Source organism: Anopheles aquasalis, chromosome X, assembly GCF_943734665.1.
Source record: "Anopheles aquasalis chromosome X, idAnoAquaMG_Q_19, whole genome shotgun sequence".
NCBI lineage: Eukaryota > Metazoa > Arthropoda > Insecta > Diptera > Culicidae > Anopheles > Anopheles aquasalis.
Window position 1 is genome coordinate 5,270,397 of NC_064876.1, and position 25,683 is coordinate 5,296,079.

Here is a 25,683-nt window from a genome sequence, read left to right on the forward strand (position 1 = left end):
TCCAAAGCACAAATGAGCCGCGGAGGCCGGATGAGCCCGCCACTTTATACTGGTTTTAGCGTCCAACCGTACCCGGACGTGCCACTTGACACTCTTTAGTGCGCGAGCACACACACACACACGCATTCCTTCCCAGTGGCAGAAGTAGCAGCAAGTCAAGTACTACTATACGATAAGCTGCTGCTGCTGCTGCTTCTGCTGTACACGGTGCTAGAGTTAGCAAACGTTCCCCCGGTTCTCGGTTATGACAGGGCCGGTGAGGAATGCCTAACAATTATAATGTCCCCTTGCCAGCATTCATTCTCTCCCTCCCTTAGCCCCCCCGCCCCTCACCGCCCCCTTGCCCCTTACTCACCTGTATCGTCCTCAATTGAAAGGATAGGATCCATAGCCGAAGCATGTAGCATGGTATAAAGCCGAATGTCTTTTTTTCCGTTCTGGGTCCGGTTATCGGTCAGTTCGATGCTGCTCGATGACAACGCCGGCAGTTGTTTGCGATTGCAACGGGTGGATGGATAGGCAGTTGCAGGTTTAATAGAATGTAAACACATGGGTGGATCAAATATAAGCAACTCTTTTCGTCCTACTGTCACCAACATGGAAAGAGAAATTGCCGAAAGAGAAAATTGCCGGCAAGATTCTCAACGTATTTTAATCAACGTTACTCGTCGTATAACGCGTTAAATCATCTAAAATCTTGAGGACCGTCTAAAATATTGGCTGTACATTTCAGGGAAGGGACACTGTCGCAATCCAGACTGCGTGCATGGCAAGGATAAAATCGTGGCGGGTCGTAATTGTGTATGAAAATGAGAGCCGTAACCGCAGACCTCGCACCAGCCTTCGAGTGCACAACATCAGCTGCTTTCAGACGGCTTTTTCGGCTTGGAAGGCAAAAGATCAAACAGTGAGGCTAGGGTTGAATCCTTATTTGCGCAATTGGCTGCAAAAAACACGTTATCCGTCTATCCTTTTACGTGGAAGGAATAAAAAAGCTGCCTTTCCATTTGGAAAAATATGTTTCGTAAACAGGAGATTATGTAGAAAAATTCAAAAGAAAATCGTTGTCGTGTTTTGCGTTTCAAAATGAAAAAAAAAATAGTTTAATTTGAATCACCCACGTACTATACTAAAATAGTTGTTCAAATAGAAATTTACGTGTTCACGTGCTCTAAAGCAGCTTCCAACACGTTTTCTCGATAACAGTGTCGCATTCATTTCGACGAGGCTCGATAAAAACAATTGAAAAGCGCCCATCAGCCCACCACTGCGCGACCCAAACCATTACTTGCGATGGGGTACTGCAAGGAGTGGCCGTACGTACTGCTTAATTTCACGTATGATCCCTCGCGTAAGCAAACACGACCATTTTGAGAGAGTTTATGGACTGTTCAAATAGGATTTTTTTTTCTAATCATACTAGTAGAACACATTCGTGCAGCATTACCTTTTCTTTAGACCGTTAGAAGGCTATCTAGTCAAGGCAAAAGGTTGCCAGATGGAACTATACTGAATGGTTGCTGAAAATTGGATTATTTTAAAATAATTTTTAAACATCGTTTTTCCAATTTTACGCAACTAGCGCTACACAGTTTTGCTTGTTCAGAAATAATCAAGTCAAAAGCATCGCGACGTGGTAGAGTCAATGAATACTTGGATTGTTTATTGATCGAACGAATAATGGAATGGGATTAGTTGGACTAAAACTAAATAACATGCATCGGTCGCAGTAGTAGGAGTAGCAGTAGTAGTCATAGTTGTTGTTGTTGTTGTTGTTGCAGCAGTAGCTGGTGGTAGTAGCAGAATGTACGATAGCTTCCTACACCACGAATAATAGTTGCATCATTTAAAATAAATCAAAAAACGCTTAAAAATCAATAAATAAAGAGACAGCAAGACAGACGGACAGATAGTGCAAGGGTACTCAGCGACAGCAAAGGGATGAGAAGGCAGAAGATGAGTGAAAAAGGGAAAGCACCCGCCTCGCCTCCCCCGTCTGCAGGGTGTACTGGTACTGGTAGGGTAACGGATCGGATGCTAGCTGTGGCGCTACCGTACAGCAGTGAATTGACAGTCTCCGCGCAGTGGCTGAAGGGTGTGATGGGGCCACGGCTACGGCTGGGTGTGTGTCCGTCCTGGAAATCTCCCCACTGGTGACTAGATGGCAAGCAGAGTTCGCACGTTCGGCAGTGGCAGTAGCAGCAGAGCAGTAGAGCCGCCGTCTAGTCGGCCCGCACCTTGTGCAGCCCGTAGCCACTTTTGCTGCTCTTGGCCTGGATGATGCGCGAAATGTAGGGTGTCCGGGTGTCGACGTACCCCAGGCTGCTGCTGCTGTCGCCATCGTTGTCGTGATCCGGTGCAGCGGCACCGCCTCGTCCATGCTCGTCAACGCCATCGTCACCGTCACCGTCGTCGTCATCGTCGTTCGTGTGGTGTCGGGAGTGATAAGGGGCGTATCCTGTGCCATCCTGGGTGATGGAGCGTTTGTACTGCTGCTGCTGCTGCTGTTGCTGCTGTTGCTGCCGTTCGATGGTGCTGGAGTCCCGCTTCCGGTAGAGGCCACGTCCCGGCCGGGCGCTCTGATGCGGCAGGCTGTCACCATCGGGATCGGAGCGCTTGCCATCGTACGGTCGCTGAAAAAAAAAAAGGGGAAACACAAAAGAGGAGTTTATGGCCCCAATCCTACAACAGAACCCTTCCATTTCCATACCGATTCCTCATGCCGGCTTGGATCGTTGTTGTTGTTGTTGTTGTTATCGTCGCCACCTTCATCGTCGTAGCCGTTCTGCTGCTGCTGCTGCTGCTGTCCGTCCTCCATCGAGAAGAGCCGTAACTGGTGGCGTATGGAGGCCTTCTCGCGGGCCCGCTTCCGCTGGAACTCCTCTTCGACGCGGCGCATCGCCTCGAGCTCGCTGAGCCGCATCGCCTCCTTGATTTCCGCCTCGCGGGACAGCCGCTCCGCGACGCGCCGCTTCTCGATCTGCCGGATCGTGCTCTGGAAGGTGAAGCGATGGTGCCGCCGGTTCGACAGCTTCACCGGAAGGCTGTTGGCACCGTGGCCTGGCGTGCTGGCCGAGGTGTCCGCGTGCTCGCTGGCACCCGCTCCCATTCCGGTACCCGTACCCGTCACCACCCCCACCGGTACCGTGTCCTGGAGGTTCTCCTTGTTCTCGTGCGGTGGTAGGGCAGGCGGTGTGGCCGGGTACCCGTGGCCCATCTGCTGCCGCTCGCTTGCCTGGCCTCGTGTACGCGCGGCCGACATCTTGTTCCCGTGCGGTGACGACGGAGTGACCGATTGTTGCTGCTGCTGCGATAAATCCCAAGCGGACAGCAAATGGCCACCGCCATTCCGAGTGCCGATCGAGTGAGTGTTGTTGTTGTTGTTGTTGTGATCGGTGGCGTGCTTGGCAGACGGTGCTGGTAGTGGTGGAGCGGCAGTCGCTGCCGTTGGTGCCACGTGCAACCGCGTCGGCTCTTTCGGCAGATACATCACGTGTCGTCCGCTCACGAGGTAACCGATTGAGCTGCTGGTGATCTTGGGGCCACTCCGGTGGGGCGTCGTGTCCGCCGACTCGCCGGTCACCCCCCGTACCGCATCAACCTCGCTAGCGACAAGGTCGGGGGCCGTCACCGACAACCCGTACGCCCGTTTGTCGTAGCTACCGAGCACCCCTCCCGTCATGGCCGGTGTGCGCGTTTTCGTCGTGTCCAGCCGGCCGAGGAACCAGTTGTCGTTGCTGCCGACCGGGCCACCCACCATCGGGGTGTCCTCGCTCCGGAACGCATCCGAAACGGATTTGCGCAGCTTCTGCAGACTGTTGAACACGTGCTTCTCGATCTGCAATGAAGCCATACGGGGAAGCGTGTAGTTGTGTCTTTTAAATTCAGCTTCTTGTATAGTAGGACATGTTTTGGGGGGACTTCGGTGCGCATTTTTTTTTTTTGATACATATTTTTAACATTTTTCCCAAAATGATGATCCTTTCAAAACCATCGTACCGTAAAAACTACTTGGCCGATTGATTCGAAATTTTTAACACATAATCTGTACACATTTTTTCAGGTAGCCCCGTCGAGATTTCATTAAAATTTGTTGGTACTTTTTTTCTAAACAAATCTTTTCAAATCGTGTTTTTAGGCAAAATGACAAAAAGCATCACTTTTTCAACCTTAAATAATCTGCCAATAATCGAAGAATACGAAAATGTACAAAAACTTGACGGCGCTATGTTGCTACGATTGGCACCGTAAAAAGTACCTTTTCGACGACATGCCTACCAAAATTAGATGCCATGGATTAGTTTTTCAATGAATGTGGCTCAAAACTATATCAAATATTTTTCAAAAGTTGTAGATTATTATGTCATTTACTTGAAAAAATAAAGTTGAATAGTTACGTCACAAAAAATAGTTAAAAACGGGCCCGAAAATACCGAAGTCCCCCTTAAGATCGACGGTCATGTTTTTTTCCGTTTCGTTTTTCATCCAAACACATTCTATAAGCTACTTGAAGGGTAGAAAGGTTCAGCTTAATAAGGGTCAAGAAGTGCTCATTTTTTGACAATTTCTTGTTCCATTCCATTCCACTTTTCTTCGTTTTTTTGTTTTAACTGAATGTCGTACTAAACTGCATATTTTCAAGCATGTTTGGTTGTAGTTTGAGGAAGATTTGTTGAAAACTGGCCATCCCACTGTGGCATCATAATTTAGAAAGGCGCGTTTTAAAAAGAAAGGGTTCTTTTTCGGGTGCCCATCGTTAGCCACGTGCTGGATTATTCGAAAACGTACAAATCGCCACCAGCAGGGCCGTCTTTAGCGTCTGGGGGGGGGGGGGGGGGGCTGGGCACACTGTATTAACGGAGGTCCCTCAAGATTTCCACACACTAAAACCCCTTTCCAGCGCCTCTTTACCGTGTACGATAGTAACTTGCACCATTGTCCAGCTTCTTCCAATTCAAAATTTCTTTGGTTTCTCATTAGCAAATAACTCGAGCGATACATTTTTACAGGATTCTTTTGATGGTAGTTGCTTATAGATCTCAGCATCAAGAACATTTTGTAACTGAAAAGAACTAAATATCCGATATTGGTATTGATTACCGTTTTAGGGGCGATTCGGTAATTTCTGCCATAAAAAAAGGATCATTTTTGAAGATTTTTTGTGACTTATCCTTCCCCTTTGTCAAGTGTATGGCATATTAAACTACAACTTTTGAAGAATATTTCGTTCTATTGCAATGAAGATTTATCAAAAGCTTTATCCATGGCATCATATTTAGGCAGTCGTCGTCTTCGAAAAGATACTGTTTTCCGGTGGCCATCGTACCTGCGCGATGGGTAATCAGAAAAATACAAATCGATACTCGTTAAAAAGATTATAAGTTTATCCAGGTAGCCCCGTTGACTTTTGTTTGAATTTCCTAGTTTTCGATTGATGCCAGATTTTTGAAGTCGCAAAAGTGATCACAATGATCCAACCCCGGGTTCGTCGCTTAAGTCGCTTAAGGGCCAAGTCGTTTGATTCGCACCAAAAACAGTGCCCATCGTAGCTACGTGATGGGTCATCAGAAAAATACAAATCAATAATCTTTTTGATCATAAGTTTATCTAGGCAGCCCCCGTCGGGTTTTTTTTGTTAAATTTCGTATTTTTTCGTATTTGTTAATTTCGTATCGATTTTTGGCAGACTTTAAAAAAAAACACACACACATTAAGAACGTTTATGAAAACATCTCGACGGGGCTACCTGACAAATAGTGGGGGGGGGGGGGGGGGCCTACCTTATCGTCCGCTGAGCCGCCAGCGTTGTAGATGGAGAGATGGTTTTCCCGGGGCAGCGACAAACTGAACAGGTGACCCTTGGTGGTGAATTCGTTGCTGTGGTGGTGGTGGTGGTGGTGCTGGTGGTGGTGATCGATCCCGGAATCGTCGAGCAGATGGTGCAGCCGGTGTTGGTGTTCGTGCTGCTGGTGGTGGTGGTGGTGGTGGTGCTGTTGCTGCTCGTCACTGCTGCTACCGCCCGTCGTCGTGTCATCGTCATCGTCCAGATCCTGCTGGGGTGTCCAGGGTGTGAGCCGGGTCAGTGCACTCGATGACCACCCGTTGCTGGTGGGCCGGCGATCGCCATCGTCCCCGTCGCCCTTCTCCTCACCGGCGCTGCTCGGCGTGCTACCGGGGGAGGTTTCGTGCCGCCCACCCCCGGGCCCCAGGTGCCGGTGCTGATGGCTAGCGGAGTCCCGTGGCTCCCCAAGCACCAGATCCGGCAAACCCTCGGCATCGCCCGAGATCCCACTGTCACCGCTCTTGTTGTCCTGCAGCCCGGGCAGCCCCGGTTCCCGGTATACCCGTTCGATCCGATCCTCGCTCGACGCTCCGTCCAGCTCCGTACCGCGCAGATAAGACGACGGTGACTGCTTCTTGCCGACGGCGGTGGATTCCGGACTTCCGGTGCTGCCGGGTGCATCGGCCCCGAACTCGTCCTCGGTCGTCAGCAGACGCCAGGCGGCCGCCGGGCTGAACCGCGGTATGTCGAACTGTTTCCGTGGCAGCGTCGGCCGTAACCGGAGCGCTATCTCTTCCGAGCCGGCTGCCGACGCGGCCACGGATTCGTCCGTCGGCGACAAGTGACCGCTGACACTGACGGCACCCCCGACGCCACCCTCCGACGATGCAACCGAGTCGGTGGAGTGGAAACGCCGGCTGTCACGCAACAGACTCGCCGCGAACCGATCGATAATGTCCATCTGCGTCGGGTCGATCTCGTCCAGCGAGCCGGTACGCGTCAGCGTCTGCTCCTGCCCCTTCTCCGGCTGCTCCGGGTCCTCTTCCTCGGTCGTCCCCCGGTCCCGCTCGGGTTCTTCCTCGTGCGCCACCCCGCCGGCCAGCGTCAAAGCACCATTCGGAGCCGCGCCCGTCGCCATGCCGAAGTAGAAACTACTCTTGGGTGGCGGCGGTGGTGGTGGCGGTGGTGGTGGTGGTGGTGGTGGTGAAGGGGATGGTGATGGTGGTGCAGCGGTGGTGGTCGGCTGTTCAGCCGGCTCGACCGGTATGACTAACGTGTTCGGTGCGGCCTTGCCCGGATGCACCAGGCGCGCCACCGGATGGCGCCCGATCTCACGCCCGTTTGTCTCGCCCTCCTTGCCACCGCCCCCCGGGCTGTGCGAGGGCTTGCGTCTTGCCGGCTGTTGCTGGCCGGAGTCCTTCCTGGAGGTTGGGGGTGGTGGTACGGCTGCGCTACGCTGCTGACGCTTTTCCTGCCCGTCGAGCTGCGGTTCCGCCTCCAGCAGGCTCTTGACGATCGATTTGCGGCGCGACAGGGGGGGCGACAGGGTCGGTTTGGCCACCTTCCGTGCCTCCAGCGACAGTAGCCCCACGTCGAACGTTTTCTCCCGCCGGAAGAACGAACGGGGGTTCGGGTGCGCCGGGAGCTGCTCCAGCACCACGCGATCACCACCACCACCATCGCCACCCTCCAGCGGACGATCGGCCCTTCGTGCAGCGGACGTTGGAACGCGGCCCGGCACTTTGTGGTTCGTTGCTGCTGCTGCTGCTGCTGGTGCTGCTGCTGGTGCTGGTGGTGATCCAGCTGACCCTCCTGTTGTGGCACTGTTTTGCTGCACTTTGGCCGCAAACTTGGCATCGGACGCCTCCGGTAGCTTGGCAATGACCGGTTGCTTGCGGGTTTCGGCGCGCGTCTTGAAGAGGCGCAGTTTGCGACCACCACCACCACCGCTCTGATCGGTTGAGGTTGATGGCAGAGTGGATGAGGTGTCGGAGTTGGTTTTGCGGAGTGGCGAGTAGGCGATGATGCGTCCGCCGCCCCGTTCGCCGCTCTCACCCTTGCCGGGGTCCTTCTGTTGGTGGCAAAGAGATAGAGAGATTTTGACGTTTATTTGCGTTTATTTATTAAAAAGGGGGGGGGGGGGGGGGAATCGAAAAAAGGCTTATTTTTTACGATTTTCTTTTGTGATGAATTCATTCACTTAAACGTTTTCAAGTAGATGTTATATTAAACTACAACTTTTCAAGAACATTTGGTTGTAGTTTGGTGAGAATTTGTTTGAAACTGCACCCATGGCATCGTATTTATGGAGACGTGTCTTCGAAATGATACTTTTTTCCGGTGCCCAATCGTAGCTGTGTCATTGATCATCGGAACTACGGAAATCAATAATCTTTCGATGGGTTTCGAGTTTACTCAGGTAGCCCCGTCGATTTTTTGGGAAACTCCTAATTTTTCGATTTTTGGCCAATTTTTTTAAGTTGAAAAAGTGATTTCACTATGATGGGGTTCGTCGCTTAAACGTGCAAGTCTTTTGTTGTTATAAAATCCGACGATTTGTTGTTAGAAAAGTATCAACCTATACATGTTTTTGCAAATGCCATAGTCAGGTACAACTTTTCAAGAATATTGGATCGTAATTTGGAGACGATTTACTTAAAACTTCATCCACGGCATCATATTTAGGAAGGCGTGTCAGCAAAAATGCCAGCAATGTCTATCGCAGCTGGGTGATGCGAAACCAGAAAAATACAAATCAATATTCTTTTGCTGAATGGTGCTTTTTTACGATTCTACTTAAAAACCAAGTTTTACATAAATTAAGAGGGCGACTTCGGTATTTTCGGGCCAAAAAAGGTCCGTTTTTGACGATTTTTTGTGGCGTAACCATTCAGCTCCATTTTTTTCATGAGAATTCATATTAATCTACAACTTTTGAAGAGTATTTGGTTTTGTTTTGAGCAACATTCATTGAAAAATTAATCAGTGGCAACAAATGTTGGTAGGCGTGTCTTCGAAAAGATACTTTTTACCGGTGCTCATCGTAGCTTCCTGATGGATCATCAGAAAAATACAAATCGATACTCGTTTGAAAGATTACAAGTTTATCCAGGTAGTCCTTTCGAGTTTTTGTTAAACTTCCTTGTTTTCGATTTTTGGCAGATTTTTGAAGTTGAAAAGGTGATGCTTTTTGTCCTTTTGCCTAAAAACACGATTTTTAAAGATTTGTTTAGAAAAAAACAGTATCAACAATTTTAATGAAATCTTGAAGGGACTATCTGGCAAAAAGTGTACAGATTATGTGTTAAAAATTTCAAATCGATCGGCCTAGTAGTTTTTACGGTACGATGGGCACCGACTTGGAAAACGTTGGATTTGCCTTCTATGAAACGCGGATTTTCAAAAATCTGTAACTTTGTCAGCTTTGCTTCGATTAATCCAAAACTTTAACACAATATTCTTGAAAGGATCAGCATTCAGGGAATATTTTCGCGAATCCTTAACAATGCCACCGGTCTGTCCGCACGGTCTTTTTGAGAAATAATGATTCATTTGCAGCCTCCGTTGCCCTGCACCCTACCTGCTTCTCGTGTGCGATCGGTGGTCCCGGTGCCTTCTTTTTGTTCTTGCCCTTCATGATCTTCGATTGGGCGGTCTTGGGTGTCCGCAGCAGCAAACCAGCACCACCAGCACCCGCTTCACCGTGCTCATTCTTCGGCTGGCCTTCATGTGGGGCCCGCAGATCCGGCTCCGAGCCGAACCGCTTCCGCTGGCCACCGAAACCGGCCCCGTGGGGGGACGTGGCACCAGCACCGGCACCAGATTGGTAGGAGGCTGGCTGACGGGTACCCGAGCGGGCCCCGAACTGGGGTGGACGCTGGCGTGACACCATGTCCCCGTCGTAGCCGGGGGTCCCACCAACCCCTAGCATGCTGACCTGGGTGCGGGAGCGGGTGATGAGCATCCGCGGTGGCAGCGAGCACATCAACTCGCCCTCCGGCGCCTCGTCAAGCTGCTGCTGATGGTGGTGGTGGTGGTGGTGCTGCTGGTAGCTCGGTGACGAGATGCTTTTCGAGCGCTGCAGCTGATTGTTTTTGCTGATGGTGCCACCGGCGTGCAGTATGTTGCCATTGTTCGTCGACCGCAGCTTCGCCACCTTGCCCGGAATGTCCGGCAGCACCTTGATCTGCTGCTGCTCCGGTCGCTGCTGCTCCGGTCGCTGCTGCTGCTGATGGTAGGACTCTAGCCACCCGGGGCCACCACCATCTAGCGCTCCCATCCCCCCGGTGCCACCACGCATCGCATCGTGATAACGCTGGTGGTGTTGGTGATAGCCGGCCGCGGACGCCCCCGCATGCGGATGGTGCTGATGGTGATGATGATGATGGTGCTGATGGTGGTAACCGTCGTCGTACGCCGACAGCCCATTAATGCTGCCCGAGTTGCCCATTCCGGATGCTGCTTCCCCTTGGCCACTAGTCTCTCGATCGTCGTATCGTTCTGCTGCTCCTTGCTTCCTGCATCGAAGCCTTGGTCTCGATCCTCTCCCCTCTCTCTTTCTCTCTCTCTCTCTCTCTCTCTCTCCTCTCTTCTTATTTTCCCCCGCTCACTGCCCTGTGCAAAAAGGGAACGGAAAGAAAAAGAAAGAAAAAAAAAAAGAGAAAAAAAAAATGAAAAGTTTCGTGAAAATCACCTTCTTTCGAAATACACCACCCCCACCCTCCCCCCCCAAAGAGACGGCGACACGACGGCGACACGGATCCATTTTCAATTGTGTGCGGCACGCGAAACGGCAATCCGCAATCGGCGCGCGCGACAACGCACCCCACCCACCCATACACACCCGCACCCGCACCCACTTTCACCGCGCTCCGTGCTCCGTGCGCGCGCGTTCGCACCAGATAATAGAAAGAAGAAGAAGAAAAGAGCAACAAAAAGGCTGCGAGCGACGACCACAGCAACCACCAAACTGAACCGCATCTTTCTTCTGCCTACCTAACCTTCGGCTCGGCTCGACGCGGGAAACTGGGTAGTTGGAAAATGAAAATGTTCAACTCGAGAAAGGCGCCCCCCCCGCCCACCGTGTGCGCCACGCATTCGGATGAACGGATTATGCAAAACTGCTGAGCTTCTGCTTTTTTTTTCGCACAGCACCCCCGCACCACCCTGCCGTTTTGGATCCTCAAACTTCATCCCCCCCCCCCCCCCCCCCAACTGTAAGGTGCGTTGTGATCTAGTTTCGCCATACACCCAGCGAAATTAAAATAACACCACCCAGTTTTTTTTTCTTATAAAAAGACGAATAATTAAGTTTCAATCAAATGCTTTCTGCTACATGTGCTAAAAACTGTTACGGATTAAACTAGCATGAGTTTGTTTTGTTTGGTTTAGCCGGTTTTTGGAAAATCCTGGAAAACTAAATGAAAAGGGGCGAAATAAAAATAGCACCACTTATGATTTTTAACAAAATCCATTTGTATTTCTCAAAATTCACCATGGCTTTGGCATGCGTTCATGAACTAACTGATTTCAATTAAACAGCTGATTGCAATTAAATGCGATTCCAGCAATAAAATCAGTGTTTCGAGAGAAAAAACAATCAGAGTTTCAAGCGTTAGATGACTGATTTGCTCTCAGCGCTCCAGAACTCGACATTTCAGCATGTGTTCACAATCAAATTGCTTTCCGTTTTCATAAACACGACGTGTAAGCATATACCAAAAGGTTTTCTATGTGATTCAGATCCGGAAAATGGGTTGACCATTCAATAACTTCTGTATTTTTATCAGAAAACCACGTTTTGTGCGTTGTGAATGAAGAGTTGCAGCATTCTCTTGTTGAAAAACAAAGCCCTGACCCATCAATGATGATTCAAAAGTATCTCTCACATGTGTACATAATCCGCAAACTGCATTTTTATTGTTCCTTAAGCCAACGGATGCCTACTTGAGGCGGAAAAAGATTTCCAATATTTTCAATGTGTGAGCGCCCAAGTTCCTGCCCATCACTAAATCTAGTCATTGCGCAAATGGAGCTAGTAGTATTGTAAGTCATCTAAACCATCAAGGTTGACCTTTTTTAATCTAGAATGATCGAGTTATTCCATTCTTCGGGCAGGAAATGTGATTTTTCGCGAAGCTCAAATAATACACTTTACGTAGCTTAGTTAGTGTTTGTGTCCTCCTAGTCTTTTGAGTAACTCCAACTGCTCACTACCTGCCAGCATTTGTTGTACGTGCACATGTAGTCACTGTCAGATCTAATTTTGCGCGGATTTATGATGTTGATCTTTTCTCATTCACTACGATCTGTAGCATTGTACGTTTATGCTTAGAGAAAACTCCACTTTTATCCCCACTATTCTCAATTGGATCAAGTTTATTGCTATTTTTCAACAATTTCCAACGGCAGTGTGTGTGTTTTCGAACCATTCTTCTGTTAGATAAGCTCACTGATTATGATAGGTTATATTTTTTACCTTTTCCTCGAAAGTAGTATGGTCTGATGGAATCAAAGGAACTATATCAAAAGGAAAAAAAATGTTTTCACTGCTAATTGCACGTACTTAGAAGTCCGTTCATAGTCCTGAAAACCAAAACATAGTTCTTTAAAATGAGTGAAAAAAGTAGAATTAACCTGAGGTGGTGCTATTTCTATTTCGCACGGTTTATTATTAAAAATTTAGTTTAAATGTTCATACTAAAAGAAAATATCTCATATAGCAGTTCAAAACATTGTTAGTGAGCACACGGATAAAATTAACATAGAGACTGGCATTGTCACTAAGATTTTTCGAAAAATATGGTGGTGCTATTTTAATTTCGCGCAGTGTACGGCCGCAAACGGTGGCATCAGGCGCGCGCCATCTCCACGGTGTGAGAGATTTATCGCTAGGCCTGTTTTGGGAGGTGGGTGTGCTTTTGTGGGCCGGGGCCACCATTTACCAAACAATTAGCGCAGCGCCGCGGCTACGGACGCAACGTGTCAGATGTCATGGCGACGGCGGGCTGCTGCTCAGCATTGTTCCGCGAAAAGAAAAAAGGGAAAGAAAAAAGAACAAAAGCTCCCGGAAGCCTTCGGGGTGACTTTTTTTTTTTTGGGGCCCTGGCCCGCGGGGGATTCGATGTTGTTGGTGTATATCTGGAGCACTACACCCCCACCGTACGCCCCCATCTTATGTGAATTGTTTCAATTTGGGGTTATGAATGAGAAATCGCTCATTAGTGAAGAGGTGGCAGGCAGGGGTTGAGTAGGGCCTCACCTCCTCTCTTCCCTTCTCACACTTTTCCTTCCTCACCCCCCGTTTTGGTGACAAATCTTTTGGAGGCTTGGTGGCGGATCACTCGCTGGAGGGATGAACAATTGGAAAATTAATTCGTCCCACCACCTTCCCCCCCTCTTTGCCGTCTGGAGGCCAGATCAGTAGATAATACGCACGAAAAGGCCTCACCGTCATCTCACGATCTCTCTTCTTCCCCCTCTCCTCCCGCTCTCTTTTTCTCTCAGCGTTGATCTCGTGCTTTCGGTGATTCGCCGGGAATGGGGATCGGGATACCGCATCAGGCGAAGAAAGGGGAGAGAGAGAGAGAGAAAGAGAGAAAGGCAGAGAGAGAGAGCAAGAGATGGAGATAGACATCAGGGCCCTGATTGATGATGCACTTTCACTTTTCCATCTTGCCCATGGCAGGTGCGTGGTGTCGTACCACCACTGCCACGGAAGACCCCTTTTACTGGTGGAACCAGGAAGTGGCCTTTCATTCTCCTTTCGGGTCTCCCTCCCTAAGTGGGGAGGGCTTGCCTCGTACCTAGCGACCACCTGATTAGATCCTGCAAGGAGCGACACCAAATGCACACCTGTTCAAGGTAAAACCCAATCGATTCTGACATAACGCACCAGATACCGGATTCGATTCGAAAAAGCGAAACGCACAGGGTGGGAACGTTGATTAACTCCACCACTTTTTTTTTTCAGCCGATTTGTGACCGATTAGTCAGATTCTGAGCACGCCAGTCTATGCCATTTTAAAAACGAATCGACGCCACGCCACAGAAACGAAATCGCCGTTATATTGCCGGAAAGAAGGTGAAAAAACGTGTAAATAAAAAAATGTTGTCAAAACATAATGCACAGTACCGCCACAAACCAACCGGTCCGCTTGTCGTGTGTCTAATAAAGTGGGTCACCGATTGATCGATACTTGACTCTGAGTGAATTGTCAACAAAATGGCATTAATACCTTTGTGACACGAAAGTAAGATGAATGGGTGCTCTGTATGGGCGTGTGAACGTTTTTTTTTAATTCTCGTATTTTTTGTAGGTTGTCAGTACTGCGATTAACAGCAATGCCAAGTTTTACGTCAAAGTAATCATTATTATTTGAGATATGAATTTTCTTGTGAGCTACTGAATGCAAATTATTCGTTATTTTGCTATTTAGAAATTTGTTGAGCAAAGAATTTGCATAAAATTTGGTTTGTGGATATGTAAAAAATGATACAGAAAGCCTTTGGTGACTACGTTAAGTTAAATTAAAATGTTTACCAGTGATCAAAAGAGTTCCAGGAAGGTCAGGAACGTGTTGAACACGAAAAATGTCCTACGCGACCATCAACGTCAATCCATGAAGCTCACGCTCAATAATTAACAACTAGAGACCTTGCTGATGATATTGCCTTGTTCAGATAATTCGTCAATGACATTTTGAAAAATGTTTTGGGCCTTCGTTTGATTTAGCACCATGTGACTTCTGGCTACTCAAAACAAGCTCAATAGATCGCTCCGGGGACATCCTTTTTGGCACCATAGAGCCGATCCCAAGCCGCTGCGAAGAAGGTGCTGAAGACCATTTCTAAAGTAAACTTTTTCAAGCGTTTCAAAACCTGGAAAATCCCTTTTACGCAAGTGCATTAAAATTGGGGGGGAGGGGACAAAATTAATTTGGAGGAGTAGAACAGGAACTTTTAAAATAAATCGAAATTCACTTTCATTTCGTGACACAGTACTACACTATGTTTCATAATGATAGCCTCACCCTATTTTTTCGATCTCGCGCACGAATAAAGCGCTACAAATTTAATTAAAAGTATTGTAAACTTTTCCATTTTTCATTAAAAGACGTATGCCGTTTGAATTTTGAAGATATCTTAAAAATTGCGCGTAAAGGAGCCAAAAAACCAAAAATGAGGTGTTTCATAATGATAGCCTCACGCTACATAAAATCAAAATTAAGATGAAAAACAGTCCATTAGGCTATAAATATTATTTTATTTGCAACCAGTAACCCCTCCGTTACTATTAATTGCCTGGAAATGCGGGATGGCATGCTTACAGTGAGCATAAAAAATGTTGCAGTGCGCACAAGGATCACCATGTACTCTTATTAGCTACTTCCAGATGCTCTGCGGTGTCAAATTGCCTACCATTCCCGTAAACATCACGAACTAACATCCGCCAAACATTCTCCATCGGATATAAGTCCGGAGAAATCGCTGGCCAGGACATTACATTGATGTTTGTATGCTTTAAGTAGGTAAGTGTCACCGTGGCGGCGTTATCTTGCTGAAAAAAATACTTTTTCACGATGGTTTTGCTTCAAATATGGCTCCAAATGGCCTAGCAACAGTTCTATATACTATTCACTCTTCATTCTGGTTTGAAATAATTACCCAATTGCTTTAGCCATGCTTTATTCGTGCGCGAGATAGAAAAAATAGGATGAGGCTATCATTATGAAACATAGTATATTTCCTAAATGGTTTCTTTTGTTGATTTTCCCAAATTGGCAGAGAGATTCGAAAGAGAATAACATTTTTCAATAGGTCCTTTCTAAATGGCGTACCAATTGTGCTACTAATCGATGGTTTAACTGTTCGAAACCTGGTGAGAACTTGCTGCTGTTGCTGCTGCTGCTTAGTGGGCAAGATAGTGAGCGCACAAGAGCTACCATGAGAAGATTAAGAATGGGGAGCGTGTTTCAAGAAGGAGCGAAGCTCTGATACTCTGGTGCATGGCCCGCAGAGCACTGACACGCCCCATGCTTGGATGCAGAAATGTTGTAGCCTTCTCCATTTATGAGCGGAGGGAACGCACAAAAAGTGCCAAAAGTCGCCAAGAGTTTCTTTTACTTAGGAGCAAATAGTTTAGCGCCGTACTTCAGGCCTGAAGGAAACTGATTCACTCGCGAGAAATCGGTGTCGAGATGCAGACGAAGCAGGGACTGTAAGTCGTGCAAACGAACAATCAATGCTCGATAACACCAATCAGACTGTTTCTACTACGTTGCGAACCATTAGATACTAGGTGTACCAATATGAAAAGAGCTTTTACGCATTAATGTGTCAAACGTGAATGTTTAGTGTAAGCGCATCTTAACTCATTTGTTTTTTTTGGTTGTTTGGACACCTGTTAATAATACCTCATTCCCAGAAAACCATTAAACAAGAAAGATCGCGTTTGGCATCGTGTTGAAAATGACCATTTTTGTTCCCAAAAATGACGAAATGCGGGAAGCATTAATCTTTTGCTTCCATTTGAAGAAAATTGCTCCGGATTCGCATCGAATGCTTGAAAAAAGTCAGAATTACATTGAATAATGGGTCATCATGGAAAAAAAGCATGGGTTTGTGCTGGGCAACGACCAACATCAAGTGCAAACTCAGACATCCGCTTTGGAAAGAAGATAATGCTGCGTGTTTGGTGGGACCAGACAGGGCACGTGTGCCACGAGCTGCGAAAACATGATGAAACAGTTAACAAAGCTCACTACCGAAAACGAATAATCAATTTAAATCAGCCATCGATCGAGAAACGACCGAAATGGGCGACCGTGAGATGGGAAGGAAATTTTGCAACTTAACAAAACCTGTTCAGGATATCGTAAAGGAACTTGGTTGGGAGCTGCTATCCCCCCCCCCCCCCCCCCCCCCGCAGTATTCACTAGACTTGGAACTTTCCAAATATCATTTATATTCATCCATCGCACACGCATTGGCTGAGCAGCACTTCGAGTTCTACAAGAAAGTAAAAATTTGAGTCCCTGACTGGTTTTTTACCTCCCGCACAAACTACCTAAAAGATAGATGAAATGTGTCTCCAAAAAAGTTTCATGTTTTAAACAAAACGGCTCATTTCATATTAGTAGACCTAGTAGTAGTGAAGAAGCAGTGGCCACTGAACTGCAATCCAAACCGCTTTAACCGCTGATGCTTGCAACGCTGCAACGGTGCTTCCGCCCACGGTGCCGTTAGAACGTAGATCAGCCGTAGAACATAGGGAGAGCGAGAAAGAGAGAGAGAGAGACTCGGCTTGTTGGTGGTTCGCGCGTCAAGGTCTTCGTAGCCGCGGAGCCATGATCACGGTCACATCGCCGCTTGGTTCGTGGCCAGCTGCCAGTGGATTGGCCTGGATGCAAAAACAAAAAAAAAACAAGCTTCAAGCGGCGGCCTCCATTACGACAGGCACACCGCAACCGCAACCGCAACCGCAACCGCAATCGCAGAAGCTCGCGCTCGCCATCACGTCGTACTCTAGTAAGCAAGCGAATCGGCGTGCTAAATGGACCACGTCACGCCCGCCAGGGGCTGGTGTCCGATCCGGTGCTCTGTTTGGCACCCGATCCAGTTTCAAGCACCACCGATGCACCACCGATGGCGATGCAACCGATCGAGAATGGCCACCACCATTATGGGCGGGTGTGTGATACGCATCCATGCACAATTATGTCATCCTGGGCGGGCCAACTACCCGATTGGCCAATACGCTGGTACAACCCATGCGCACCGATAATCTCGACCGATATCGAGTACCAGTGTTTCACCGCTTGGTGGGCTTGGTGTGACCAAAAACAAAAAAAAAAAACACCCGGCGAAGAAACAAAAACACACGGGAAAGCTTGGAGAGAATAGGCCATTGAACCCCCGGCTGGCCACCCGGCCGGTGACAAAGCGTACGAATGTGAGAGAGAGAGAGAGAGTAAAGAGAGAGGGAGAGAGAGATTGCACTTTCACTGGCGCAGCATGTGTCACCTGTGTCACCACCGAGGTCCGAGTCCGTGGAATGTCTCCCCCACTCCCCGGGAGCGCCATTGTGAGGGTCTGTATGTGGCAGGAGTATATAGCAGGAAATCCCCCCCCCCCCCCCCCCCGGGAGAGATCTTCCATCCTGCCAGCAAGCCTGCGATCATCTTGGCTTTGCGTTTTACAGGGTGTACCATAACACAAAATTGAGAAATGTTTTCATTGCTCTGTTTTGAATTTGTTTTCTAACACCAGTATGGCATTATGGGGTATTGGTGTATTCGTGAGACTCATATCTATCAAATGATGTGCAAAAAGCACTCGTGCAAAAGAGGTTTGTTCGAAAAAATGCACTCAAAGGCGACAGGTGTCGAGTTTGCTTTGCGCGCAAGAAAAATCGCATAATAATAACAGAGGTTCTCGGATGTAATTTTGGCATTGTTTACAGGATTAATCGTTCTATTTATGAAGGGCCAAGGCCTAGGAAACATGGTAGTGGTCGGCAACGATCTGAGCGCACTGTAAAAAGTGGTAAGATCGGTGAGAGCAAAAGATAACGAAATTCATTGCGATCCATACGAAAGCTTGAAAAAGAGACGAATATCTCAAGATCCACCATGCATCGGTTGGCCAAATATGGCCCAAAAGCAACCTAAAGAGCTAGGGTTAAGTGTAATTTAAAAATCGAAAAGGATAAAACATCTTTGATGTGAGCGATCGATGCATTTGTTGTCAGTTTTGAAGATGAAGAAACAGGGTTGTCGTGTTCTCTGATGAGACACTTTTCACAATTGATCCAGCAACGATTTCCCGACTGAATAGTTTCATATTGACCGTAATGAATAAAGAATGTTTCAGAGAACATATTAGGTGTATGCATTGAAATCCGTGGTTTTGCTAATACACGTGGGTTTGCTAATACATGCGCCATTTTATTTGGGAAGGTATACATCCTCATTTGTTATGTCGTTTTAAAGTATAACTAAATACCTTTAAAACGCTATAAGGCAACGTTCATAATATTGACAACAACATAGTTTTTTCTCCAGTTGAAAATGTCAAGTTTGGTGCCTGAAAAGTCCATTTTGCGGGGAGATTTTAAAACCTTTTTTCATTGCAAGAAAACAGCTGCTGAAAATTATCATGTGTTGGTTTAAGCTTATGTTGAACATGTTACGATACAAAAAAAACATGTCAAAGCTGGCTTCAAAGGTTTAGAAGCGGAGATTTTGTCTTTAAAGACACAGAAGGTTCGGGTACACCAGAATAATGAGAAAATCCAGTTTTCACGTGTGTCGTGCACTACGAACTTTCGGAAACTCTTGAAATTGTTGATAGAGAACGTTATCAACAATAATTGATCCATTTGAAGCAAGCTCTGACCTAAAAAACGGTAAAAATGGGAAAAATCACGTAATAAACTTTTTTTTCAACATGCTAGCGCTAGGCCGCATGCTGCAAAACCGATGAAAACTTTTTTGGAAACCTCGAAGACCAAATGATACCCTCCCCGCAGTATTCCCCAGACATTGTTCTTTCTAAATACTTCTTGTTTGGTTGATTAAAAAATTGTTTGGAAGCACAGCACCTCATTCTTTATGAAAGTATTGAAAAGAGGGCAGTTGCCCAAACTGCTTCAAAAGATGAGCAGTTCTTTCGACATGAAATTCGAAAATTGCCCAAAATATAGTAAAAAGCAGTGGCTAGCGAAAGTCAATATGTTTAATAAGCAGATTGTTAAGATTTATTGAGAAATAACCGATTAAATTTGGTACAAACACCGCGGATTTCAGTGCATAGACCTAATAAAAGTCTAATTTCGCGATCCCCGCTGGAATAATGATGATTGGAGCAAAATTGTCTCTAATGGGTTTGAAAATGTCTCCAGTTTTAAGAAAATCCCATATTAAAATGAATATTAATGTGTATACCATTTTTTTGAAGGAACAAGTTTTACCATGGATTAAAGCAAACTTCAACACTCCAGAAAGTGTTGAGTTTCAGCAAGATGGAGGCCCCTGCCATACGTCTAAGCGGACTCTCAAACATGGTTGAAGGAGAACATGAATTTTTGGTCGAATGATTTATGCCCTCCAAGCGGTCCTAAATTAATTCAATATGGGGCATTTGTTCGGCCTAAGCTCCTGTGAATCATCACACCATACTGGTTGGCTCGCTTGCAATCGTTTATCACCAAACCCTGGTCATCCAAGTTGGACACCAATGTTACCGAAGGGTGTTCACGAATTCGTAACCGCTTGGAGAAATTAATTAAGAAAGCAGACCGACAAAACCCACTAAATTTTGTTTGTTTGCTGATAAACAATGAAATATTGAGCCATTTTAGATATTCTAAAACAGTAGAAAACCAACAAAAAGTGGCTTTAAACTTCGATAAAGGATTTTCTCATTTTTTTTTTGGTTTTGTCCACCCTGTATCTATCCACGCAACCCTTTTCGGTGGTGGTGGTGGTGTGGAGTGTAGAAAGTGAGTGAGTCGGGTTGGTTAAAGGTTACGCGGCTTATCAGGGAAGCGCTGCCTTCCGCCTGATGAAATCTCCCGAACCGCTCCAGAGGTTCCGCAAAGAGGAACCTCGAAATCCCGTCGAGGCACTAGCGCAGTGTCTGCGTGGTGGGGGGAGCTAGCTGGCGGGATGTGATTCACTTTCACTTCCCCGCGCACCGCTTCCCGCCATCCCGGGGCCCCGGTTTCGCGGCCGAAAATGTGATTAAGGTGGCCGGCGGCGGCGATGAGCGCATCGCGGGGAGAAAGGAGACATCTCCACGACATCTGATAGGTGTCGGCGCGGGGTGGAAGGGAAGAGCGGTGCTGCTGCTGCTGCTGCTGCTGCTGCTGGTGATGGTGATCAAGATGATGATGATGATGATGATGATATGATGTGACCAACCGACCGGGCCGGACTGGCCCGGAGAAATGGAGAGTCGATAGCGCATTGAATGATGTGTTACTGGGCTCACTCTCTCTCTCTCTCTCTCTCTCCCTGCCTTCTATCACACATCACCACACACCTCTCTTGCTCTCCACGGGCCGGAGCGAGCCTCGGATTCCGAATTCGGAATTCGAATGTGTGACTTTCTTTCTATTGTGAAAGTTTTACATAACAGCAGCAACCCCCCCCCCCCCCCCCCTGGCCAAAGGCACCCGTCAGCAGCAGCAGCAGCAGCAGCTGTCACTTTCGATAGCCCAATCGCCTGCGGGTTACCACTTGTGGCCCCCGTACTCCCCTCATCGCCGTCGTCATCGACCAAGCTGGCAACTGGCTTTCGCTGTCCGTTCGGTGCAGGAACTGGCGACTGCAGATTTTGGTAGCAAGTGCCTGGTTGGTACCCTCCAGGGCGGTCCAACCAACGAGTGATCACAGCAGATATCTTGTTCCGGGAGCGTCCAGCGATGGACGAATCGTTAACTTTCTACGTGTCCCACTGCCAATTGCAAAAGGGAATCCCGGTGATCCAGGGGTGAGTACCACGCTTACCGAATAGGCTCCGCAAGGATCCCGCTTGATTGCAGGCACGATTCAAGCGCCATAAGAATGCCAACAAATCTCGCTATCGTGCGACTAGTCGGTGCGCTTGCCCTCAGAAAAAACACAAACACAAAACACAACACACACAAAAAAACAAAACAAAAAAACAAAACAAAAAACAAAACGTTTGCGCAACACATTCGGACATAATCATCCAGTCCAGTTCGGTTTTGTGCAACCTCGCCTTGGGTCTCGACGGACGGCAATCGCGCCTGTATTGTTGTAGTTGTTGTTGTTGTGGGATCCGCCTACTCCCCCCGCCACATCACCCATCGAATCGCCCATTCTCCTCAGCGGCGCAACAAGAACACGGGCACGCTACGGCATTCAAGCAATAGTGCCTCTCGCCTCTTCGCCCTCCTCCTCCTCCTCCTCCTCCTCGCTTGCTGGTTGCTCAATGCCTGGCAACTGCTCTCGGTGGCTTCTTTTGTCTTTGTCGCAAGAACGCACCGAACGCGGCACGCTCGGTGCTGCTCGGTGGCGCCGTGCTTGATGAACCGTTGGAGAAACACGTTTAGGGCGCCCCCCCCCCCCCCCCCCCCAACGGGCAACGGGTGTGTGTGGCAACTAGTAGTGCGGTTTGGCAAAACACTGCTGAAATAGCGAGCGGACCAACCACCCCCCGGGTTGGTTTTTGGGCAGCAACAGGTGGCTAGGGTTCTTCTTCGGGGTTGTGGATCTGGTGGGCCCCTTGAAATTCCTCCTCCTCCTCCCTAGGCCGCTCGCCTGGTTGTGGTTAGTGATGGAGACCAACCGTACACCAACGGTACATTCGTCTTGAGGATTCTACAACTCGAATTACAAATGCTTAGCTCGCCGTTCACCGCAAAGCGGCCTATAACGGATGTTGCCCACGTCACTACGGTGCGCTGGAGTGGCCGGAAAGACTCTCATCCTATCTTGCTAAGCTAACGCTTGGAACACCGTAAATTTGGCCGCATAAAACCGGACACAGCTCAGGCCAGAAATAAGCTGGAAACACATGTTAAAGGTGTCATTTTGTCGGTATTTTATCTAACTTTCCATAAAAAAATTGCGATTAAATTATTGGGTCACGTTGCGTATTAATTTACGCACTATTGGTTTTATGCGACACATCATTTTCTGCACACTAGTGAAAGATGTCTCATTGGTCATTTTTTTCCAACCATTTGTATATTCCCGATGGATTTTTAATCATTTTACATTGTTTCTTTAGTCTTCTTTAGATATTAGTAGATAATAACCCAATATAATTGTATTGGACGACACTGTGGGCACTTTGGTGGATTGAAGATTGTTGGTATGAAATCAATGCTGTTGTTTCGATACCAACTTTTAACCTCCGTGCTATTACAGCAGCTTACCAAATCGGACCAAAACTTAACAGGACCTTTATGAGACGTAAATAAAAGGTAGAATGATCTTTTCCAGGCATTCTTCTTTGTACAAACGGCCGTTCATGGACCCTCTCGTGATCAAAATTTTCTATTTCAAACCACAACTGCAGTTCGCTTGCCAAATGAGCAGTTTACGGGCGATTTTATCTGCGTAAATGAGCTAAAACGTTACTTTCGTATTCCCGCTACGAATGCTGCAGTCAAATTTGTTTACTGGATTTTGCCAAAATGAAGTTTTACGTGGGGTTTTTATTCCAGTCAAATTTAGATTTCATAGTAAGTGTGCAGATTTTTTTTGTCACCCTTCGTATTCCATCGGCGATTACTTTTGATGGTATGGTTCGATTTTGGCACATTTTTTAACACTAAAAGAGAAGACTATAACCTTTAAAAAGACCCCAACAGAGTAGCAATGCGACCACGAGGGGCACTGCAGTGAGTAGAAGGGGGCGGCCAAATTTAAGGTGTTCCAAGCTTTAGCTGGCAAGCTGAGGCTAGGAGATTGGCGACCCGCGAACCGCTATATATAGCGGTTGAAGTCAGGGGCACTACAATGCGCGAAACAATGCCATTCACCGGCAAGAAGCGAGACGTGAGAAGAGCCCGAAACCTTTTTCAGGGGTTGCAGAGGGGGCGCGGGGGGGCCCCGGGGGGTACATCTCGAGCACGACTGGTCTTTGCGGACGGAGCAGCAAAAGGGTCTTGGAATGTGCCCGGGTTCGGGCATTGAGAAGGCCGGAGTGCGGGCGCAACAAAAAAAAACCCAAAAAAAAGGAAAACAAAATAACTTACGTTTCTGGCGCTTTGTTGGCTGGTCGGTTAGAGAGCTGTTGGGTTGTTGTTGGATTGGTTTCGGTCGGTTTGGTTCGGTTGAGCTGGTCGATCGGAACCCCGGAACTCTCTCGGTACTCCGTCGGGCCAGGATGCCAAGATGGCTCCAGAGCGTGCGTGCGTGCGTGCGTGCGTGCGTGCGATGTCGGATGGTTGAACGTTGCGGCGTGGATATCTCGGGGCCGCAGCCAACAGCACACGGTTGATGGAGCGGGCAGGGCTTGGCCACGGCTTGGCAAGCACCAACAGCGGTTGCGGCGGTCGTTGGTCTCTGGTTACGCACGCACGCTACAGGAAACACGCGCACGGATACAGCCAGGCAGGCGGCGCAGAGAGTTTTCCCACACAAAAACAACGGCAAACAACAATGACAACAACAACAAGCGACCAACCAACCAACCAACCATCGACAGGAGCGACGAACACGCTGGTAACGGTACACGGCCCTGCAGCCCTGCTACGCTCTCAGGCCGAGGTCCTGCTGAGCCGCTAGACCGAGCCCAGAATGAAATCACACCTTCACTGCTGCCCCCACCCACCTCCTTTCCCTTCGGTACACACCAACCTTTCAGAACACTAACATAGACACGTACACAACACCGTAAAGAGACGGCAGCCAGTGCCGACCAGCAAGTAACCAGCGGAGTAAGGGAGGACCGACCGACACTCGACCGACATAACGGGTTCGCTTGCCAGCACACCACACACCACACACACCCGGCCCGTCGCCGCCTCAAGACAAATTCTCGCCGTAACGGAGGTTTCCCGCGCCTCCCCTCTCTCTACACACAGACTCTGGGTGTGTGCGCGTGTTTGTTTGTGTACGGGAGGCACGTCACGCAGTTTTGCTGCACTCTTACTTCACGGTTGTGCTGCTGCTGCTGCTGCTGCGAGACGTAAAGCGAGCGTCAGCAGGTGCACACTGTACAAGCGTCGGGGAGGCTCTGTGGCGAGCCGATCGCTGAGGCGCCTGCTGGCCTGCCTTTCTGTCTGTCTGTGGGGATCCACAGCGGTTTGGGGCACCGAACGGAGCCTCGGCCATAAGACGATCTCGAGCCACTCGAGTCTTCGTCGTTCGTCGTCTTGGGGCCGCCCAGCGCTAGAAGTGATCAGTGTGAAGACAAACCAGGAGAGAGAGAGCGAGAGAGACTGAGCAAAGTTGTGTTGTTGGGTCTCGTGGAACTGCGAAACTATCTGCGGGGACACGCACTCCCCCCCCCCACCTCCCCCGCCTTTTGGAAAACCTTCGCATGGAGACCTCCAATTCGGATGGTTTGAAGCGGGCTCTGCACACGGCCAATATTATATTTATGCACTACTGGCATGGCAGCTGAACGAAGGGCCTTCCATTGGCACGGCTACATGGGAAACAGTGGTCAATTAAAATGACCACTTGGATCTATCTTTAAAATATATAAAAATAAAAGGATCAACTACCGATCTGAATAGGCACGGTTGAAAGAACGTTCAATCGTTATTGGAATGTTGCCCACAGACGCTTAGCATAATACTGCCGTCAATAGAATTTCAATAAGCTGTGCAATGTATTGCATCAATAATATTTGACCATTTGAGCGTGTAGGCGAGACTATTTTCATGGGCCATAGTCTTTGTTCCCCCTTCTCCTCCCACCTTCCACCTGGGGCTCACCCTTTTTTACGATCGATCGCTCTCTCTCTCTCTCTCTCTCTCTTTGTCCCGTGTTGATCACAACTATCTCCGTTCGGAGCGCGAGATCGTCGTCATCGCCATCGTGGATCCGTTGTCTTTACACATCGCGCATCGTCTTTCGCGGTTCGCGCCGGGGGGTTCGTCGCTTGAGAGACTGTCCGCGCCCGAAGCGCTGTATGCATCTTTTCTTTCTTTCTCTCTCCTTTAGGGGGGGAGGGGGGGATCACGCCATCATGAGTTGCTCGATCATCAACCACCTGCCTCCCCACCCGCTCCTTCCTCAGCAGCAGTAGCAGCGAAACCAACTTTCTTCTGCCATGCAAATCTCCCGCTCCCTTTCTGCTACCCCTCGGCCATCCGGCCCGGATCGTGACATTGCGCTGGGAGGAAGGGGAGAGAGATAGAGAGAGAGAGAGAGAGAGAGAGAGAGAGAGAGAGAGAGAGAGAGAGAGAAAGA

General features: G+C 48.3%; 1 protein-coding gene across 2 annotated transcripts; it reads right to left on the bottom strand.

Annotated features, from left to right (window-relative positions):
• Positions 1–1,573: 1,573 nt before the first annotated feature.
• LOC126569554 (uncharacterized) lies at positions 1,574–23,923 on the bottom strand. Of its 2 annotated transcripts, none has more exons than XM_050226741.1 (5): positions 23,517–23,923; positions 9,363–10,391; positions 5,781–7,853; positions 2,711–3,838; positions 1,574–2,633 (listed from the first exon to the last, which is right to left on the bottom strand). In XM_050226741.1, the coding sequence occupies exons 2-5, from the start codon at positions 10,230–10,232 to the stop codon at positions 2,223–2,225; spliced, it is 4,482 nt and encodes a 1,493-aa protein (XP_050082698.1). In that variant the 5' UTR covers positions 10,233–10,391; positions 23,517–23,923; the 3' UTR covers positions 1,574–2,222. The 2 variants fall into 2 exon arrangements, with proteins under 2 accessions (XP_050082698.1, XP_050082688.1); XM_050226731.1 differs by having other exon boundaries at positions 9,363–10,396.
• Between the last annotated feature and the right edge of the window lie 1,760 nt (positions 23,924–25,683).

What these genes read in the sequence shown, in the direction of transcription:
- LOC126569554 (XM_050226741.1), bottom strand. Translation starts at nt 10,232, where the DNA reads ATGGGCAACTCGGGCAGCATTAATGGGCTGTCGGCGTACGACGACGGT. An exon ending in GCGGCTCAGCGGACGATAAG is followed by an intron (nt 3,839 to 5,780) that starts GTAGGCCCCCCC and finishes GCTTCATTGCAG; the next exon opens with ATCGAGAAGCACGTGTTCAA. An exon ending in CAAGCCGGCATGAGGAATCG is followed by an intron (nt 2,634 to 2,710) that starts GTATGGAAATGG and finishes TTTTTTTTTCAG; the next exon opens with CGACCGTACGATGGCAAGCG.